Raw genomic sequence first — 17,188 nt, 5'->3', positions numbered from 1 at the left:
TCTACAGTTATGAAACGCTCCTCCAGCAAAATCATCAGCCGATTGATACCATCTGCAGTGGGTGAGAAAAGCTTCCTTCCTTTTTTTTTTTGTCTCTTGCCTTTTTTTTTTTTTTTTTAATTTTTTTTTTTTCCTCTTTCAGTCTAAATGTCCAAAACTGACATATAGCCACTCCTTCCGCTGCTTTATCAGTGCCACAGCAAAGTAGTATGTGAAAACCCTGCAGAGTAATCTGCAGTCTGGGTCCTTCTTATGACAAACAGGACAGGTCTCACAAGGCTTTTTTACTTGATCTCATTTGTGTTATTTCAGTCTGTAGCTTTATATAAAATGAAAACCTCTCTAAGGAATTAAATATCAAATAATGTCTTGTTTTTTCCACTACATTCAGTAGTTTGCCTACTCGTCCTCAAGTCATTGAGGAAAATACTTTAAATACTTTAAATTTGATAAAAACCTGTGTAATGTATTTTTACAAGAGTAATGTGGTTTTATGCTTTTACCCAGATATTTCACTTGGCATAATTTTCTTTTAATAGCTAGGTTGTCCTTTATAACATGGGCATATTTTAAAGAAACTCATAAAAATTAAATTTTACAGGCTAAAAATTAAATACTAAGCACTAATGAGATGTGTATGTATATTACAGGTTTAGTATGTGTCACAGATAAATACAGACACATAATTAGTTGTTGGTACAGATTTTGTAACATGTAATTAGAAAGTGGATTGCTGGAATCCTCTTTAAGATTTTGTTAACAATTCATTAACTCTCTGAACTATTTAGGCATGGAACCTTAATATATTTAGTTCAGGAATGTTTTCTTGGCAGCCTGATCCAGTAGGAGAATAAGCAGTTAAAACAGGGTAGTATTGCGCATTTAAGTGTCCGAATGTTAGTTCTTTTGCTGGCTTGTGACCTGTTCCCAAAGAAATAAGCAAGAATTAAGGAGGAGTCTAGATTTCCAGATTTCTCCCTATCCTTTTGACTAATTATGGAATTACCAAACAAGCATCAAAACAGCATCTTTAATTGCTTCACCTTCCTCTAAAACAACTGTTGCCACACAATGCTGCATGTATCACCAGATACCCACACAGTACTTTCTGGCGGTCTAAGAAGATTTAGTGAGTCACTGTCTGCCTCTTTGCCACCTGCTATATTGTATTAGAAGCAGCTGAGAAAAGTGTATTATACTTTCCAATTGTTCATGTGAAGAATTGCCATTAGTGGACATAACCTGTTCAGTCAACAGTGAAAGCAAGAGAACCCTGCCCAAAGAAACTACCCTGACACACCAGTTCAAGCTATTCATGGTAAATCAGATGAAGCAGTTTTCCTCAGTGCTGTACAGAGGTTCTGCTGCCTGCTTCTGCCTGTCCTCCTGAACTCTGAGGATGTAGAATGAAGGAAAATAAATACGGATTTCTGACACCAAAAACCTCAGCCTCTCTCCCAGTGCAGTTAAAGATGGACCTTTCTGGCTAGGACTCATAAGCAAACTTCGATGTGCAGTGAGGACAGCTACTAGAGACGTATGTACACTAGTTCAATATATTTAAAAGCAAACATTTCTTTCTTCTCTCCCCCACCTCCCCCCAACCATTAAGTAATAATTAATGGGTGGAAGTGGAACTAGTATACTGACCTCATCGACATTCTCAAATGCATTGATGACATCATACGGCAAGCATGAGAGCAGATCGATCACAAACCAGGTCTTCAAGTAATTCATGCGAATCAGCTTTGGGTCAGAGATCACCTCTCCTGCTGGCCCCACAAAGGTGGTATGGAAATTAAGCACAATGTCTACCAAAAAAATGACATCTACAATGCTGTCAACTACTAGCCATGCTACATTGTTCTGTTTGGTTTTAAAGGAGACATTGTAAGGGACCAAAATAGCAGTGTAGAAGGTTAAAATCAAGATTATCCAGTCCCAGGTAGTCTTGAAAACACAATAATGCAAAATTATATGCGGCGGAGTCTTTGGTGCCTCTTGTTTGTACTGCGGGAGGATTTCAGAGCCCAGCTGCAATACCTGTAGTCACAGAGATTTCAGGAGAAAAAGAAAACATGCTTAATTTTAACGTTATTTTTCACATCGTAGATTCTCAAGGTCAGTACAACAGTTGATAAAAATACATGTCCATTAACTCATTTTATCATCACCAAATGGTAAGCAAGTCAGGATAAGTATTCTGTTAAACAAATCAGCATCAACCTTAGAACAGCTGTTGTTTCTTTTAATGCCATTAATTATTTTTTGACACTAAGCCTAATGTGCTGGGTCTCCAAGACATATAGAGAAGAGACAGCTCCTTCAGCAGTCTAAACAGATGAGACAGATAAATGATGGGAAGAAAGGCAGTTACAAAGAGAAATCAATGGCAAAACCCGGAAAAAATACCGCAACTTCTGAGTTCCAGTCCAGCGCTGGGACCACTGGACCACATTGTTTTTCAACATTGTCTATTTTCTTCACTATACTGTATCTGAAATAGTCTTATACTACAATCTATCACGAATGCATAGGCTTTTATTCCTCTTCTCTGGACCATGCAGGACCAAAGTCCATGTATAACTATCATTAGCCTCAATAAACTCATTTTGAACTTTAACTTTTCACTGAGAGGAGATCAGCGTCTTCACTATCTGATGGTGTACAGTCAAGTTACAATGCAGTTAGGTATGAATTAAAAAAAAAGCGCTACAGCAAAAGATGATCTGTCAGCATGTGTTTTAAACCCTGGACCTCAAGCTGAGCACGTGCTCCAAGTGTTTTGTATAACTGCAATCTCAATCAATGCTGCCCATTTTAAGTCTACTGTCTCTCCAGTTCTGCAAACTAGTGCAAAAACAGTATGAGCATGTATTTAATTCTTGGAAACTAAAGTTTCTTTTACATATCTATGAACAAGAATGTGTTTGTTTATATCTATGGATATACACAAGGGTGAAATCAACATGAAGGACCTGGCTCCAAATAAAGACAAATTAAATTTTAAAATGAAATTTACCCTGGGTGAGTTATGGGAGCAAACTGAAAGGAAGATGGAGGTTTGCTTGAGTGAGATGTGTTTGCTAATGCCAAATGCATAGAACCTGTGAGAACTATTTAGGAGCATCGTTCCTTTTCCACATTTATTTACACATAGTTCAGAGCAAGGGAGCAGAGAAGGAAATTAAATGGCCATCTTCCCATGGAAAAGATCAGACAACATAGCTTTAATAAGAGGATGTCTTCCTTTCATGCTCCTTATCTCAGCTTTTTTAACGTCAATTATTTAGACACGGATTTTTATCTGCAGGCTTTTCTGAATGCTTTTTATTATTCGTTTTTTGTTAACTGGTAGGCTTTTTTCCAACAGATTAAGCCAAAGGGGACAAAAGAAAACAATCAGCTACAAGAGTCCTACTTGGACAAAACAGCCTCAGATCAAGTTCCCTGCTGCTTTGAACCTCATATAATCACTTACTCTTGTGCACAACAGGGGTCAGACATGGTCAGATCACAGTCCCTTGCACATGTGTAAATGACAGTGGGAGTTGCAAGCCTGCTGACTTTGAGCCCAGTAAGTTCTCCAGAAGAGAAATAGCATGACTTGCTCAGGGAGACCTGCGTGTTACAAAGGCATCAACAGTTTGAAAAAAAATAAGAGGACTTAGTATATTTGTTTCACTGAGTTTCTAGTATAACAGCAAAGAGGGAAAAGAACATTTTCCCCTAAGTAGAACGCCTGCAGACCAAACTAGGACTCAGACATGTCTACTGCAGTATTAACTACTCTGCCACTCCTGACCCTGATTCATGCAGGTTCTCCGTTCTACCAAAAAAGATTTTTTTTAAAAGTTGCCTTATGGTGAGAGGAGCTGCAAGCAGCACAAGACAGAAGCAGTCTCTTCTCCGCAGGAGGCACTGGCCAGCCAATGCAGTCCCCAGAAGTCACTGGTAGTGACTGGAAGGACGCATAGGTTGTGTACTGAGTTAGTAGGTGTACTCAGAGCATTGCTCCCTTCAGAGCTTGTTTGCAGTCCCAGTGACAAATGTTAGGATGTCTTTTCTCGACAAAAGCTCTAGCCCAAAATCAATATTGCAAATACCTCCTGCTCTCCCTTTTGAACATCGCAGCTGTACCTGAATCAGTTGGAAAGCACTGACCTACTACTGACTTTTATGAGGATTTGCATGAGTAGCAGCTCTAACATAAGATCTGAAGCCTGAAATGTGTTTCACTGGGCAAGGAGAGTCCTCTGCAATATTCACTCACTGGAATAACTGATCAGCAAAACCAAGCACTTTCTATCACATAGTAACATTTTTCAGTCAGTTAACTGTATTTCAATTCTAATGCTGAGATCTTACTAGCATAGGGAGATTCTATCACCCCTTAAATGCAGGGCGAAAACATAATTGCTTCTTTGCAATCACATGTCTCCTAGAGCTTATTTTTTTAGCCTCTGTTATTATAGGAAAAAGTCAAACATTTTTGTGACCATTCTAATTGTCACAGGAACCTCAACCATGAAACACTGAAAAAAATAATTTTGTTAGTTCTTGTCAGATTGATTCTTATATATACATACAAAAGTTCTAGACTGAGAATTGTATAATGCACTCCATTTTGGCCACTGCTGGTCTCTTTGTACTTCAAGAACTTGTGGAAATTCTGCATCATCCAAACTAAAGTTACTGGAAAATGTACTAATATATTGCCATATACCTGAATAACAGGAAGAAAGGCAAGAACAATCTCTGTTTGGCAATAAAGGGGCCAAATTATGGTGCCTGTTATTTTGCTGTAAATCAAACAAAATTACAGTAAAGCCAGTGGAACTGCAGGGACATAAAACTGAACTGAATGCAGAGAAAAACAGACTTCTAGTTTCAACTCATTAAGAAAATAAACAACTTTAGTGCTTCAGTGTTTTAAAATGTCATCACCAAGTACAAAGCACTCTCCCCTAGCTTGTTTGAGGTTCAAGGGCTACAGCACAGGAAAATAAAAGGATTGATGTCTCCTTCCCTTTTTATTTAGAAAGTAAATGTACTCTAAACTATCTGAATGGCTAAGGACCTTACTGATAAGCCTTTGAACTTCTGTTACCACCTTGGAGTCTCTGGTTAAGTTCTACCAACAGCTATTTAAAGTGACCAGGGGCCATGGCTTTAGCTGGTCTCCAGTGGAAGGATGTGCACCAGCAGTGTGGGTGTAAATCTCGAAAGGAGGGGCAGGGACAGGGCAGGAGATGGGTATCAAGGAATGACGTAAGGGTATCAATCACTCACAAGGTGGAGAAAACCACCTACAGCAAGCCTGAGGTGTCTCAGGTCTTTTATTTCGGTGGGGGTGAAAAGTTCTAGCCCTGGCTCCCTCTCACTACATCACTAGCGGGCACCTTGTAAAACCACTCCATCTTCCCGGCATTGGTAGAGAGATGAACTGTCATTTCACAGCTTGATATAGAAGAAGGGCAGTGTCCCAGCTCACACTACCTCTCCCGGGAAAGGCAACTTGCTTTACAGATTGGCAAAGGTCTTGCAGCCCTCAGGACTGCCAGCCAAGAGCTTTCAAAGGCATCAAATTCTTCTTTTCATTGAAGGAAGAGAAAAACACCTATAATGAAGCTTAATTATTTCACAGAACACGCATTTGCTTTTAGCATTAAGTAGAGTAAGAGAGCTCAGTGCTGTACAGAAATAATGGAAAGAGGTCCACAGAGCTCAGGGCTAAAGATCTAGGTTTTGTCAGGCTGCTGCACTGAAAGTTAGGAGAGCTCTTTTCTCCACTTTTCACACCAAGGGCCACACACAGTCTATTTCTTCATCATCCTTCCAGACACACACCCCACCCCTGGGTTGTCTGGAAATTAAGAGCTATAAACCCCATTCTCTGCACCATACAGCAAAGCCAGGTAGATACAAAGAGAAGTACCTTCTGCCCTATTCCAAGGTGATCTGGCTGCACTCCAGCCTCCAGGGAGAGTAGTGCCAACCTGAGACACAATATTTGCTGAAGCAGTCAGGTGTGGTTACCCACCCACATGAGCTAACTAGATTCAAACTGCTTTTAAAGGTACTTCTCCTGGAGAGGAAAAAAAACCCCAAGAGATTAATATAAAAGTAATCATGAAGAAAATGTACACAACTATATAAACTGATATACTGAGCCTCCACCCATGTGCACTGAACAAACCTTTCATTACTATCATTTTCTAAATAACCAAAACAGCTGTGGTTTTTGAAGATTTTTCCCTATTATGCAGTTATACCATAGTAAAAGAAACATTTGTTTCAGAAAGTTATTAATGAAAGTGTTATTCCAATTACTTATGATTCACCAGCCACTACAGTTGTATTATCTGCGTTTATTATTTGTGGTAATAACGCATGATGTTTTAATAGCTCTCTAAAGCCAGAGAATATTATTTCAAGAGCAGAAATGACAAATTTCATCATGGGTTTCACAAGTCTGTGTTCATTTATTTTAACATAACAAAAGAATTTTATCCTAGATTTGTTAAAAAATAGTGAATATATCGCCAGTCAGGACTCATAAAAGTGCATCAACAAGTGGTTAAAATGATTTATTTATTTTTAAGACTGCATGACTGAGGGGGGGGGACCCAACACAGTCATTCATTTTCAGCTTAATCTCTCCCTTTTGTGTTTTCAACTGCACATATTTGCTTTCTCTCGCTCTCCCTTGCTTCTGTTTTCACAGGCATCCACGCAAATTGCTCCCAAGCCAAGAGCTAGGTGGCAAGCCTCAACTTGAAGTAGATTTTAATGGCAGTTATAAGTCCCTGGTAAACAAAGTTTGCCAAAAAAAAGGCCCAAGTTTCATTATTAAGCAGTGCTGCTAAGCACCATTATAAGAAATAAAAGCAGAAAAATTATAACTATCACATTTTTTAAATTATGACACAATCTTGTTTACGCAGAACTGCCTGGTAAATATATAGAATACATCAGCTAACACCACAGGTGCAGAGGACACATGTACTATGCAGCGACCAGGAAGAATGGTTCCTACAATCAGCTTCTTGGTGATAAAGCCACAGAAATGTATCAATTACTTTACACTCTTATTGCAAAACATACTCTGAGTTACCTAACTCCCTTGCATTAATTGCATAATTAATTTAAGCCGTTTTCATATGACTGCTGTCAGAGAAGTCAGGCTAAAAAAAATCTACACATACTGGCAAAAGACAGAGGAGGTTTAACAGACACTGCTCGTATTAGCCATGGCCTGTGGATAAAACAAAGTTGTTTGTCACTAACACCTTTCTTAAACTAATATTTCATAAATAATAGAACAAATTGTAAGCTTTTGTGGCAGACTCCTGTTTTGTATTTGTACAACACCTTGCCCCACTCAGGTTCTAGGACACAACTAGCTCCTCAGGTATTCAAAAATATAAGTGATAAAGAACTAAGAGCAACACAAATAATATTCCAATAAATGAAAAGCCTTCTCGAGCAAACAAGATTGATGTGAAATGTCATAGTAAGAAGGAAAAGAAGAAGGATTAATTTTAATTTGAACTTAAGATTTCAAATAGGCTACTGCAGAGATGAAGAAAAAAAATAAGGATTTGAAAATGCAACAGGAAACAGTTAAAGATCCCGTGTTCAGTATTATTGAGAGACCTTTCCAGAATAAGAAGCCTGGCACCCCATATGTCTTCAAAGGAAGAAAAGTGGGCTTGTCTACATGATTATCTGCACTCTGCTTTTCTCTAGTGTAGTTCTATTGACTTAAGCGGAATTACAGCAGATATACAACAAGGTACCTAGCATCACAGTTGGGGCTAATCTTTTTAAAATAATGACTGCAATATTCAGTCAGCAATTAAAGAAACTAATTTCAGATATGTAAACTATACACTTGCTCTTTATTATTTCTAATGAATCAACTGGCTATGCTAGTTAGAATACTTGCAAAGACTCGTTGAGCACATCGGTTTGCAAGAAGTCTCAGTAATGTGTAGTCACTTAGGTCCAGATTGAGGTTCACTGAGCCAAAGAGAATAACCTCAGACCCTTTGTCTTGCATTCTATTGCCTACATTTTAGCATGAACTAAAATTCAAGGGTAGACATCAAAAGAGAAGGAAGGATTATTTGATGCTAAGCCTTGAGTAGGATTAGGAGGGAGACTATTCCAAATTCCAGGACACTAAAGCAACCTCAGGGTGGACATGTGATAATCACATGGTATTCCTACAGCATAGTGTCCATGTGAATGTCTGCCCCTCCCCTGTGCTAGTATGATCTATGTTATTTCTGTACTTCCAGCAGAAATCAGTTTTCCATTCTTGAGTGCATCTGTGTTACATACTGAATAGGTAACGTCCTGTCTGTGGGAATTTCATCATCACATGTGATAATAATACAGGCCTGGGCAGGAGTTGTTTATTTTGCCTAGAAGCTAAGACGTATACAGGGCAAAATTAACAGAGTACTGACTATATGGAGACCCCATGGAACCCACCAATGGCTTACACCTCCAGCTACACAGCAAGATTAAGAATTCTTGACAAGAGTCACAGCTGCTGCCATGGCATTCAAAACAATAGGTGACACAGAAGTGCCATGTTATATTGGCCATGCTATCGTTAACACCATATCAACACTTTCTCTGGCCCAGGAGATACCTACAGGAAACTTGGGACAGTCTCTCCCCCTCGTGGTGAAAGCCCTAAAACCCTAAGTACTTCAAGAAGCCGCCTCTGCCTGGAGCTTTTCTCAAAACTTTGAGAGTCTACTTAAATCACAAGGTTTCATTTTGCTCATCTGTCTGCAGTGTGGCTTGTGGTATCTTACAGCTGTTCTGTCCATAAAACCAGTAGCTCAAACATACATTTTAACCAGTTTGTAAAGCAGGATCGGGATCCCACTGAAAAAGAACCAGACATAAATAAATGCAGAGAACAACCGTGTCAAGGATTCTCCAGAATTCCCTTCTGTACTAGCCTGAGTTTTTCTCACCTCAGTTTTACACAAGCGAATAGTCCAAGTTCCTACTAACATTGAGATCCTCAGAAGAATGGAAACTAAGCAAGAAACTATTACTTCAGTAACAACGCCATTATAAGACTTTGCTGAGATATGGAACAACGCTGCAATTAGGTTACACGAAGTCTTTTGGAGACCTGTTTCCATTCCACTGTCACGGGACACATTTCACAGCACATGTGCCATATTCTGAGCTCCCATGCCAGCACCAGGCTTCAAATTCCCAGGGCAAGGGGGACAGACAATGCTTGGCTCACACAGAGGCAACATACCCACAAAGGCTAAAAACATTTCTTTACGGTCTCTCAGGGAAAGCAAACGTTACCTCAGCAAGTCGTGAATGCTTGTGAACGTTCTCTCCTTTCTGCACACTCGGAGCAAGCTGCTGCAGCACGCCTCGGCTGCTTGTGAGGGCACGGGTCAAGCGAGCAAATTTTCCCCAACCTTGAGAAAACATGCAAGATTATACACATTACCAAAAAAAGCTGCAAGTATACCACACAAAGCCTCTCATAACAAAAAAAAAAAAAAAACCAAAAAAAAAAACAACAGAGCAATCTGCTTTAATATTGGCCACAAGGGAATGTAATTTAACCAAGTGCAAGATAAAAGCAAGTCACAAAATAGGTGTCAGGGTGGTAAAGTAATAAAACCCATGACTGCAGTGACTTTGTATTCAATGGCTCTACAAGAGTGCTGTTACATGAACTGCATCTTTTGTAAGGATAAATGTCCACTTTACAATAACCTTCTATTAAATCCAAAGGCCAGATTTGGATGTCACAGCACTGCAGAAGGCACTCCAGACTAATCACAGTGTAAGACTAGAATCACGCACAAGAAAAATTACAGTTGCCTGTAACAGAAGTGAATCTGGCCTCAGATGTATCAAGCATAGATCTGGCATAAGCAGAGAAATATACATAAGATAATAAAAAGCAGAGCAGACAAAGCAAAACAAAATCATTAATTTTATTCTCTCTAAACAAAAGGGGGAAATATACAAATAGATTTTTTCAAACTCTAATAAAACATTTAGCAGCTTCCGGCAGAGAAGTCATATGCTGAATTTTAATTCAGAATATTTTTTACAGTCATTTCAAATACCCTCAAAACAGAAGACTTCAAATGACCGTCATAAGAGCTAGTTACAGCTATAACCTTTACGAGCAGTACTTTGCCATAACAGAAAGTCAGGCAGAGTACACATCTGGATATTTTTGATACTCTGAAATGAAAGTATCAGTGCATTTAGTCCCAGTCTTGAAAATGCTAGCACCACCTGGGAACTGTTGAGTAGTCTCACCTCCTACTCCAGCTGAGGATGCTCAGCACTTTGCAGATTCAGTTCTTAACAACAACCTGGTTCTGGAAAAAGTTTCCTCCACGTTATGGTTTTATCACCAAAAGAAATGATACTATTAGCAGTGACCGGTTTTAAAGACCAGTCTGAAGTTTAGCCTGCAAGTGATCCATGACAAGTACAGGAATATGGGTGGTTAAAATATTGCCGAGTACTTTGAACATATCTTTGCTTGGCATCTCACTTTGATGGAGTTTGCAGGAACATATTTAGTTATTTGAGAGGTGAGCACAAAAAATAAACAAATTACATGGATCCAGTATTGAACAAGATCTTTCAGGGCAGACCTGAAAAGGGAGTTTAGCATTTTTCCCTCTACAAATATGCAAAATGGTGCATTTATTAAAGGGGAGGACCAAATCCATCCAACCTCTCCAAAATCAAGAATAAAATTGAATATTTTCTTATACCTTAAAGCAAGTCTGTCAGTGATAATTTAATAGCCAAGTTGAGTAGAATTAGCCAACACTTTTGGGCAGTATTCAGCAACAAGTAGACTGAACGATTTCCATCCAGGAAGCCAGATCTTTCCTGATAAACCCATGTAAGATTAGCTACTATACTAAAGGAGTATTTCTCAGAGAAATACATCAACATGACAGAACCTCAAGCGAGGCCAGTTTGTATCTGTTATAAACCTGACCCAAAGCACTTGATTTCTCACAATACATTTCCATGGCAGGTGGTGGGGTTTGGGGTTTTTTTTAAAGATATATTTATAAAGAGTGTTCTTTCTCTACTGTACATGAAGAAATCCAACTACAATTGATAAACTAAGGCTTGAAGGCCCTACTACTTTGAGTAAAGCCAGTAGAGGTTAAAAGAACGGATCAGGTGGGAGAAACCACTCATAATGGCTAATCTTCAGCTGATATAAATCAGACTAGCCTTTGTAAAGCCAACAGAGCTACAGCAACTTACACCAACCTAAAACTTCGCTTTCGCAGAACTTGCACGCCAGCACCACGATGTTTTCTTACTGTTTTACAGGACCGTGGCAGAAGGCTATCAGCATGGGTATACTTCCAGTGACATAAAGCCAGACGGACGAGGCCCGAGGGGGGTTTGTCCCGAGAGGCTGTGAACGACAGCCCCGTTCCCCAGCCGCGGCAGACGGGTGCCCCGGGAGCGGGCGGCGCGGCGGGAGCCGCTGCCCGCGGTGCTGGCCATGGTGCTGAAGCGAAGGCCGCGCCCCGCCGCGCCGCGCCGGCTGCAGCCGAGCAGGGCTGCGTTGCAAACGGCAGCCCTGACGACAGACAGAAAAAAAGACGACAGAGCTCGAGCTTCACATGGGAACTCGAAATCTGCCTGCCTCACCGGACACGTAATGTTTTTAATGCCAGCTAACACAGACAGCCCCTTTTACCAACTCAAAACAGACCGACGGGGTAGGGCATTTTCCTGGAAGATTCAAAATTTGGTTCGAAACCTGGGGACAAACTTTCAGTGTGTATTTTCTTCCTGCCATCGAGTTTTCTAAGAATTGGGCTATTCAGATATAAACAGAGAGAGGAGTAAAAGGAAGCACCTCACCTGAGCTTTCTTGCACAAAAGCACTGCCAGACATCTCTGTGGCATGATTTGTGGCTATGACTGCTGAGCACCTTCGAGTACCTCTCCCTCTTCCCAAGAGCCATCTCCTTTTGAAAGGTGCAGCTTAACCCATTCCTCTGTCCTCAGCATCCCCTACAAGCACCTCCCCTGCCTTACATGTTGCAAATCTCATTTGTGGGTGCCTAAATGGTACATGAAAGAACTGTTCCCACGAACATTAGATCTCTCACCATAGACTCTGAACTCTGATCTGAAAACAATAGAACTGTTTGTTATGGGCAAGAGACTGTGTCAAGAGGCAGGGCTTTTTGGCTTGGCTTTTTGGTCAGTGCTGACCTGAAAATGGCAGACTGGGAGTACATACCTTACCTCTCTCCATACACTGGGTACAGCACATGGGAGCCAAGCTTGGAGTTGCACATGCCACTGTGTGATGATATGCCTAAAACCAGGCACTGAATCACTATGCTGATGTCCCAGGTGTATGAATCTCATCTTTAGGACAGAACACTCTCCTCCTTGCATTGCCTTTTGTGTGTGCGTGTGTATGTGTGTGTGTGAAAGGAAGACAAAAACGTGGGAACTTCAAAGTGTAGCTATAGCAGACCTGCAGATTGTGGCATAGGAAAAATAAAATGAAAATGAGAGAGAATGCCAGTAGTAATCCTATTGAATGATAACTTCTCCAACACTGCTTGGAAAGACAGCAGTACCTGTTGAATTTATTGCGATTTTTCCTCCAGAAGCCTAAGGACAGACACAGACTACAGCAAGTCAGATATTTATCCAGTGAAGAGAGGTCAAATAATGGACTTAAGCCACAGGAGAGAACATAAAAATTAAATTCTAAGGGTCATGGAGCTGATTACAGGAAGAAGATGGAGCTTTCCAAGATGAGAAACTAGGTTCCATAATGGTGTAAGAATATATTGATGTCAGTCCTGCGAGGATGGGGGACCAGATGATATGGATTAGGAATTCTCTTTTAACACAAGCAGTTGGTATATCCCTACATCCATTCTTTTCCTCTAGAGATAGAGAAAATATAAATTAAATTGAAATCTAATGACCCTAAGTGATTCTCATATAGGTGTATATATTTGTCAAACAGACAAGAGCTTACATAGCAGAGAAGACAGCTTGGAATTCAGGAACCAAACATAAAGCTAGATGCCAGCCCCATGGTTGTGTTTGCCTGTGCCTCTGTCTTTGATTCTAACCCATTTTTATCATTGTTTGGTCTCCTTTTTCAGTTCTGCAGAAAACATCATGCAAGGACAAAGCAATGAGCTGGCACTAAAACATCTTCAGCTTCAAAAGGATGAAGAGCCTTCAAGATTAACAGCACTGACTTCAGCTGTCCTGCATTCCATGATGCTCTTTCAGCTTTCCACCATTTCATTGCAAAGAGCTGAATAGAAACTGCTTCGGAAAACACCCAAGAAGACAAGGTGCCTACAACAGGGACAAAAACTGTCCTCTGAGCTTTGTTTCATGGGGTAACATGGCATTGAAATACACCTTTGTGATGTGATGTTTAACTCATCAAGACTTCTCTTATTTAAGGAATGAAGCTTCATTTAACAATGCTCTTAAGTTGAAGAAGCCAATTTTCTGTATTTTGAGGTGAGCATGATCTATTGATACTCAATCCACAACAACATTTATTATTTATTTGTAGGTAGTTATTTGTTTCCTATCACTCTCCTCAACTTGATCATGATGACTTGTAAATTCAAACATTAGGAACTGTGGCAGTTACAGAACCCTTGTTATCAAGCTGCTGATCCATGACTTACACAATCCCTAGAGTTAGAACAAGGAACCACTGCCTGCTAGAGAATAAGCTCATTTGGTCACGGGTCTATTGTTGACACAGAACTGTGTAAATGCAACTAAATCAGGATTCTAGCAGTTCTTGCCTCCACTCAAACCACCATTGTCTTCTTGCACATCAAAGATCCCTGCTTACATCCATCATACCTCTGTACAGTCTTAACAGCTATTCCCTTTGAAACTTCATGACTAAAATAGTCTTATTTTTCCATCTGGACTGGGAAAGCATACCAAAGTTTTTTAACATACTTACCACTTCCCTTTCATTTGTTTCCTTTTTTAAGAAAATATTTCATCTAGATGAAAGTAAGAGCATAACTTAATCAAAATATTTCAAACACTGGCTCTGCTCATACAAATACATCTTTAAAAACAGAACAAAAAGTTAGACAGCAACAACAAGAAAAAAAAGAAACAAAAGGGAAAAGAAAGGAAACACTTGGAGTTCTCCCTGAATTAAGATGAAGGAGGCAATCAAAGTAGTATTTTTTGTGTAGGCCTGCTTGTGATGCAAAGGATAGCTTAGCTGCAAAATGAAATAAAGCTTCTTCTGCAGAGGAGATGATAACCGATGATTGTTACAAAGCTTAGGAGGTTACAACAGGAGGCTAACAACCATTCTCTTAAGGTTCAGTGATGTTGAATTTGATCACCTTTTTGTATAAAAACAAAATATCAAAAGCAAAAATTAAGATCCAAAGCATAATTTCCAAACTTTTATAAAGCAGCATAGATGCATCTGAATATGTTCACATTGTATTCATATATGCAAAACCTGTTCAGGCAAACTTATTACTAGCTACTCAGAGTGCAGGCACAGATTCTATTTGTCTGCACAAATTATTGTTCTCATAAAGTGATGCATTCCACTTTATACACTATTCTCAAACATCTCATACTTGGTGTGTTAGATTTCAAACCAAAAAAGACATATACAGACAAAATGCATGAATTCCAAATATAGCATATAGTCTAAAATTCAGCTAAGAAGGTGACCTAGCACTTCACAAGCCAAATTTAGCTATGCTATAGCTTGATTTTGCCTACTTCTATTCAAGTAAACCTATTTTTTCCTGGGTTGTTTTTTTTTTTTAGAGGCAAGCATACAGGGAAGAGTGGAAAGAGGCTGTTTAAAAATACTGTATCATCAACATCACTGACACACTATTTTTAAGTTGTTTTATTTAGAATGCACTATTTTTAAAGCTGCTGCATTTAAAAGCAGATTTACTTAACTTCTATGGCAGTCCTAAAATAAACATCATCTAAATTATCTGAATCAATTAACAAAGACTACAATTAGAAGTCTACTTTTTACACAAATTCAGAAATATTTTTTTGTTTCATCACCAATGTCTGATATTATTAATAAAAAAAAATTAAGAATGAAAAATGGTACTGGGACCTTCTATCTCTCTGAGACACCTTTGGCTAACAGATGCCCATTCATTTTTGTGTACAAGTCAAACACCTGTCATTAGAGCTCAACACTTTTCACTCAGGGAGTCACTACATCATTTGTGGCTAAACGATCATGCTTGAAATTGCCAGCAGGTGATAGAAAACTAAGATATATGACACCTAAGCAGGTTTAGTCTGACAGATTAGTTGCTCTATAAATTGATCATATTCTTGTACTACATAACATTTTTTCTCTACATAGACATACAGGCATTGATTTTGAAAAACCTAAATACTTTATGCTATGCCACTCTGCAACTATGCAAATAGCACACGTGTTAATAAAACAGCTGCATTTGCAGGCAGCCTATTACATATTAAGTGGTCATATGCACAGGAAACTCATTTCACATATAAACACAGTAATGGAAAAGTAGTTGATAAAAGCTGATTGAAGGTGAAAGAAGGAAAAATAATTGATTTAGCAATCAGTTTTCAGTTGTTTCAACTAAACAATATATCTCTAAGTTCACCGTTCTAGGTTTTCAGATAGGGACTTCATTTGGTTTTAGATTATGAGAAACATTCCTACGAAAATTGCTATTCTTCAGAAGCATGCTACAAAATTCCTATGTAACGTTGTACATGTTGCAAAGTATATGCCCTCTTCAAAGCTCAGGTCTGTAAAAGCAATGATTCTTAGAAGAAGCTAATACAATTTTACCTTTTTTAGATCTTCTGGAAATGTTTTTCCCCTCCGTGAATCCTAGAGCCCACTACGGACAACTGTCTGATACTCCATACCTGCCTTTCCCCCACCACCACAGTATACAATTGCACAATGAGATCTAATATTAAAGACATCATCACATATGTAAAATTCTTTAATTGTTTGACAAATCAGCTCTTCTTTTCCAAGAAATTGCTCATCTAGCCATCAAGTGACTGATACAATATCACTTCCTGAGATGCATTCCACAAAATTCCAAAGCTAGCCTATAGCAAGTAACTTATGGAAGAAAGGCAGGCATAGGGGATAAATTAAGGATTAGAACAGAATGTGCAGCTTCATTTATATCATGTTTGATTTGTGTATACAATGACAGAGAACTCTTTACCAGCATGAATCTGATGCAACTTCATTAATTTTAGGAGATTCGGAAACAATATTTGGAAGACTCATTTAGTGCATAAACTCTTCTGTACATAAAGTCATAGTACTCAGGGAAGGAGTACATAGCTGTGAGTGGCCTCTAAATAATACATCCAATTCTTCTGTCTGCAACTTTTGTTAGTCACTTAGCCAGTTTCCGTGGGCCAGAAGAAGAAATTTTGCTTATCATCTTAACTCCTCTGCAAGTTAGTGCACTTTTATGTAGGTTTAGTGCTTACATTGCTTTAGATATGGAACTGCTAAGAATTACTATGATCACTGTAAGAACAGCATGATTTCAAGATCCAAAGGAGATTTTACAAAAACATTAATGTTCCCTTCCTTCACATACTTCTCTTGAAAACAAAACAGTTACAGTGTTTCCTTGTGTTGAAAGTGAAGGACAAACTCTTCACAAAAGTGCATATCACTACCACATTAAGGATCTTCTGTGAAAGCAAAGAGAAAAGACACAGCTACCACCCCTGACTGACTTATCAACTGACTAAATGAAGCAAGGGCCTTCACTCCCAGCAAATAAATGAGAACCAGCTTTACTGCATCATGCTGATTTATCTTTGCTGTCAGTCCTCGTCAGGATACAGTGAAGACCACTAGGCAAAGAAAAAAAAATACTCTAGACCCAACCTTTCTGACAAGATAAATTTTTTAATTTTATTAAAGCAATGAAGAACCAAACAAATAGCATTAAAAAGAAAAAAAATAACCCACATAGCCTGGAAGAGGGTATGTTTGTCAAGGTTGTACTTCTTTTTTCACGGTAACAGGTGTTTCCACTTTGAGAAACTATGTTTTTAAAGAATAACATTTTGAGCATAAATGTAAATCAGTTCA

The 17,188-nt window shown here is 39.0% G+C and overlaps 1 protein-coding gene across 2 annotated transcripts in view; it reads right to left on the bottom strand.

The window, feature by feature from the left end:
- Positions 1-17,188, bottom strand: part of KCNH1 (potassium voltage-gated channel subfamily H member 1) — a 186,383-nt gene that overhangs the window by 143,801 nt on the left and 25,394 nt on the right. For both annotated transcript variants that reach the window (XR_011327451.1, XM_069800197.1), the window contains exons 5-6: positions 9,352-9,470; positions 1,651-2,043 (exon numbers count right to left, since the gene is read on the bottom strand). Coding sequence is in view for 1 of the 2 variants with exons in the window: in XM_069800197.1 (XP_069656298.1) it covers positions 1,651-2,043; positions 9,352-9,470 (512 nt within the window). In the remaining variant the exon portion in view is untranslated. The remainder of the gene's footprint in view (positions 1-1,650; positions 2,044-9,351; positions 9,471-17,188) is intronic.

This window comes from Haliaeetus albicilla, chromosome 13 (assembly GCF_947461875.1).
Source record: "Haliaeetus albicilla chromosome 13, bHalAlb1.1, whole genome shotgun sequence".
NCBI classification, from domain to species: domain Eukaryota; kingdom Metazoa; phylum Chordata; class Aves; order Accipitriformes; family Accipitridae; genus Haliaeetus; species Haliaeetus albicilla.
This window is presented reverse-complemented; position numbering and strand designations above follow the sequence as displayed.